The following is a 2,895-nucleotide window of genomic DNA, read 5'->3' as shown; positions in this document are numbered from 1 at the left end:
AGTGGTCGGTAGGCAATAGGCGAATAATTTCCCCACTCCTAATTTCTGTAGTGATTGCTTACTCTCTCTCTCTAATTTATTGCCAATAAGTTTTGTACATATTGCGGAAAAAAAAATAAAAAATAAAAAATGGTTGTGCCAAGATTCTAATGATCCGTAAATATTAGAGAATCGGATTTCTTGGATAACAGAGCTTTCTCGCTTGCTAATACCCTGCTAGATGATAAGCATCCATCTTGTACCCAGGGAAAGTACAATTTACCTTGTGAACACTTTCTAGGTTCTGCAATTATGCAAAATGTTTTTATTTTGAAAAAGTTGTTAAGATGAAAATGTAAATTTTTAGCACCCCATATTTTTAAGTTGTAATCTTCATTTGCAATTTTTTACCTTTTTTTTTTTTTTTTTTTTTTTTTTTTTTTTTTTTTTTTTTTTTTTTTTCATTTAACCCTTATAAATTATGTAGGTACTTTTCCCCCTTCAAATTATAAGTCGTGTTACATCTGCAATTTCAATATTACATGCCTATTTATTTATAAAATCAAAAGTCTGCACACAATATGTCTCTCAAATGAGGAAGTGGCTAATTAATTAATCACACTTAAAGAACATTTTGTTATGCAACAATTATTACAAGTCTTAGAGTTTCATTAATTGTTTAATTAAATTCAGGATTATTTTGAAAAAAGATGAGTTAATTACATTAAGAACTCATCGGCCCAAAAAAGCTGAAGAAGGGAGATCATGGATTAATTAATAGGCCCAAAACGGGGCGTAGTGACATCATCAAAGCCGCGTGACTCTCAACGGCTACTCTCAACTCTCTCAAGTCCGCATTTTTAGGGTTTCTATTTAACGAGCACAGCTACTCCTATTCACTCACTCACTCTTGTTTCTTTGTCTCCAAGTTTCCATCGCTAAGAAAAAGAAAAATCTCTCAAAAGCGCGGTTTCGTCTCGTTCGTCGCCAAGATCGTTTTAGGTATTTTTCTTCTTTCCTCTTCTCTATTTCCTGATTCCTTTTTCGCTTTTCCACTCTGTTTGGTTTCTCGGAAATAGCGGGAAAAGAAGGCGGTTGCTGGGTCTCTTCCTTAATTTCTCTTGCTGTTTCCGATCATCCAAACAGAGGGTTAGGGTTTCGAGATTGTTGATCTTAAAGATTCCGTTGCTCGATCTGTTTCTCTAGCTTTTTCTGGCTGTTTGGTTACTCAGAATCAGTGAGAAAAGAAAGGGAAAATCAATCGTCGCTAGGTGCCTACCATAACCCATTTTTGTCACTTTTTTTTTAAAAGAAAAAAACCTTGTTTTTCCCTCTCTCTGTTTCCAAGTACCCAAACAGGGAACTACGGCATATATTATTGATTTGTTGCTCTGTTTCTTTCGCCTTTTCTGGGTGTTTGGTTTGTTCGTGTATATGCGTATGAATGGTTGTTGTTGCCAGGTCTGAGCGATTCAACGTGTTCGGCTATTCGAAAAAGGTGTTACTGTTCTCCACTCCTCACGTAACAGATCGTAGGAACACTAGCACAAGTTTTCAGCTATGATTTTTCCTGCCACCAATCATGCTGATCATTTGCTCAAGAATGAGGGCGTTCATGGTAGATGCAAGAACCCCTCAAGTGGTATGAATGGTGCTGAAGAGAAACCACGGCTTGTTTTCAGGATCAAATTGCCTCCAGCCCACAACAAAGGAAAAATGCCTGGCAAAGTCATCAAGGACAGAGCGGATGAGAAGCCAGTCCCAACTCTTTCAAACAGCCTGAATTGTGTTGAAAAGAAACCACCACTTGTTTTCAAAATCAAATTGCCTCCATCCCACGACAAAGAAAAACTGTCTTTCAATGCAAAGAGTGGCAAGGATGAGAAATTGGTACCCACAACTTCGGGTAGCATTAGCATGGGAAATGGGTCCATGAACAGTTGCTTGAAGAACCCCATTTCTTCTCGCCCAAAAAATCTGGCTTCAAGTGTTGTTACCAAGGACAGATCAGACAAGAAGCCGGTTCCAACATCTTGTGCTGCGAAGAAAGCTTATGGTGTTACGAGGGTCAAGCTGCCAACACCATACAACAAAGGGATAGAGTTGAATGGCGGCAGTACTGGTAATGTGAAGAAATTGGTACCGATGGCTTCCAGTGGCATGAGTGGTACTGATGGAAAAAAAGAGCAACGTTTGATCAAGATCAAGTTGCCTGCACTGCGCCAAAATAAGGAGCAGTTGAACATTCGAAAGACGGTTGTGCAACAAACAAGGTTTATTAATGGCAGTTCAGCTATACCAAAGACTACAGATAAGAGTTTTTTGGGAAAACCTGAAATAGATGAGGAGTTATTTGAGTTGAAGCTTGAAGCCACCAAAAGAAAGCTACATCAGAGGTACCAACAAGCTCAGAGTACCAAAAGGAAGATTCAGTTGTTAGACTTCCAAGACATCCCTAAGCCCGAGAATGTTACCAAGAGACCCAAGAGATGTTGAGAGAGTTTGACAGTTTTGACTATCGATTAAGACTAAGTGGCTAGATTTTGAGTCATTTTTCTATTATTTGATTCTTTTCCATCATTTTGGCGTTACTAAATTTGAATGGTTCCTATAATATGATGTAAGGAACTAGTACTATCTTTTGTACTTATTCTTTTTTAGTTAAGCAACACTACTTTGATGTTTTTGTTTATAATGGGAACTAACTCACTTTGATTTGTATGTAGGCCTTGTTTTGCCCCATTGATTCTTTTCTATCAGTAAGTGAATTTTGTTTACACATGGATAATTACTGTGAGTAACTGGGTTTGGTTCAAAATTGGTTTATTTTTTTACTAATGTATTTAGTCTTTATACAATATAAGATTTTTAAGAAAGAAGCATAAAACAATTAATAGCTGTTAATAGATTTCATGG

General features: G+C 37.1%; 1 protein-coding gene across 1 annotated transcript; it reads left to right on the top strand.

Annotated features, from left to right (window-relative positions):
* The first annotated feature begins 906 nt into the window (after positions 1-906).
* On the top strand, positions 907-2,508 carry LOC133874708 (uncharacterized). The gene is made up of 2 exons (XM_062312588.1): positions 907-981; positions 1,441-2,508. The coding sequence occupies exon 2, from the start codon at positions 1,540-1,542 to the stop codon at positions 2,473-2,475; it is 936 nt and encodes a 311-aa protein (XP_062168572.1). The 5' UTR covers positions 907-981; positions 1,441-1,539; the 3' UTR covers positions 2,476-2,508.
* The last annotated feature ends 387 nt before the right edge of the window (positions 2,509-2,895 follow it).

This window comes from Alnus glutinosa, chromosome 8 (assembly GCF_958979055.1).
Source record: "Alnus glutinosa chromosome 8, dhAlnGlut1.1, whole genome shotgun sequence".
NCBI lineage: Eukaryota > Viridiplantae > Streptophyta > Magnoliopsida > Fagales > Betulaceae > Alnus > Alnus glutinosa.
The sequence above is the reverse complement of the archived record's forward strand: the minus strand, read 5'-3'. Positions and strand labels throughout refer to the sequence as shown.